This window comes from Rhea americana, unplaced genomic scaffold (assembly GCF_003343005.1).
Source record: "Rhea americana isolate MKP2758 unplaced genomic scaffold, rheAme1 scaffold_743, whole genome shotgun sequence".
Classification (NCBI taxonomy): domain Eukaryota; kingdom Metazoa; phylum Chordata; class Aves; order Rheiformes; family Rheidae; genus Rhea; species Rhea americana.
This window is the reverse complement of record NW_028186916.1, coordinates 26463-28016: the sequence shown is the minus strand read 5'-3', so window position 1 is coordinate 28016 and position 1554 is coordinate 26463. Positions and strand designations below refer to the sequence as shown.

The window sequence follows — 1554 nt, the reverse complement described above, 5'->3', positions numbered from 1 at the left end:
GTTTTGGGGGGTGTTGGGGGACGCAGAGGTGTGTTTAGGTGGTCTAGGGTCTTGAGGGGCGTTTCTGGGGGTGCTCGGGGGCCCAGGGGGGATGCTGGGGGTCTCTGGGGGCATTCAGGGGTTCTGTGGGTCTCAAGGTGGTGCTTTTTGGTGAGGGAGTTGGAGACACTGGGGAGCGTTTGGGGGTTCTGGGGCTATTCAGCAGTTTTGGGGGGTCCCGAGCGGCTGTTCCTGTGCAGTGATCRGGGTAGTTTGGTGGTATTTGGCGGTCTTGAGAGGGTGAGCTATTGGGGGAGCATTAAGGTGTTTTGGGGACCCTGAGGGAGTGTTTTGGGAGCATTGGCAAGGGGGGTCGGGGCAGCTCTGGGACCCCCGATGTAAGGGGGAGGCTTGGGGGTGCCAGCTGCAGGGGTCAGGGGGGGCGAGGGCCCCTGTTGTGACAGTGATTTTGGGGGAGATCAGGACAGGTCGGGGTGCTCCACTCCAGGCCCCGCCGCGAGCCAAGCCATGGCCCGGGCCCCCGGGGCCGAGCCTGGGCCCTGCCAGCGGCTCTGGCCGGCTGAGACGGTGGGAGGAGGCGCCTGGCGGCTGGAGGAGCCCGGCTGCCCCGTCCCCGCGTCACTGCCGGCGCTGACCCGGCTGCTGGAGCAGCGCCTGGCGCCGGCCCGGCAGCCCGAGGAACCGCACGTCCGGCGAGCTTTCTGGGAGATCATCCTGGCCGCCGCCACGCGCGCCTGGGAGACGGTCAGCGGCTCCCTGCGCGACTCGGCCCGCGGCGGGGAGATTTACGAGCACTTACTGTCCTACCTGGTGCTCGCGGCCGAGCGGCTCTTCCTGCACTACCTGCGGCTCATGAGGAGCAGCCGGAGAAGGGCTGTCTTCACCGAGCAGGCCAACCTCACCCGCTTCCGCGCCCAGCTGGCCCTCGACTGCGCTACCTACTTCGACGTGGCCGCCATCCGCCAGCAGCTCATCACGGAGATGAAACGCCCCGSGGCCCGCGGCCTCCGGAGAGCCGAGAGCAGCCGCAGGGCCACGCGGGGCTGCCGGCTCGGTGTCACCGTCAGCCACTTGCTTCGGCTCACGTGGCCGTCAACCCCTTCCTCCTGGGAGAAGCTCATGATGGACATCAAGGAGCTGGAGGACATCCCGTCGCCAGACCTCAGCYGCGTCCCCCGCTGGCTTTCCGTTGGGAGGATGCAATTCCCGCTGTCCGCCCTCCGGAACCTGCCCTGCAAGGCGATCCGCACGCCCTGCCCGCAGCCCTCCCGCTCYGACGGATGCCCCGGCACCAAGCAGCCCAAGGCCGGCTCCCGTTCACTGCCGGACCTGAGAGAGGGGCGGCAGCTCCTGGATGAGCTGGGGCTGCCCCGGCCCCCTCGGCGCCGCTCCCCAGTGGTGCTGGATTGCTGCAGGGAGCCGGAGGCGGCTGGAAGCGGCTCGGCCGCCCTGGCCGTGGCGGAGGATCTCCGCTGGCTGACGCAGCAGGCGGCCAGGCGGGAGCTGAGCGAGGACCTGCGGCTGCCACCTCTCCTCGCCGTGCTCACACGCCGC

At 69.3% G+C, this 1554-nt stretch overlaps 1 protein-coding gene across 1 annotated transcript in view; it reads left to right on the top strand.

Moving 5' to 3' along the window:
• Positions 1 to 400: 400 nt before the first annotated feature.
• Positions 401 to 1554, top strand: part of CCDC87 (coiled-coil domain containing 87) — a 2741-nt gene continuing 1587 nt past the window's right edge. Inside the window, exon 1 of the mRNA XM_085322135.1 lies at positions 401 to 1550. Within this exon, the coding sequence (XP_085178261.1) occupies positions 508 to 1550 (1043 nt within the window). The 5' untranslated portion in view covers positions 401 to 507. The remainder of the gene's footprint in view (positions 1551 to 1554) is intronic.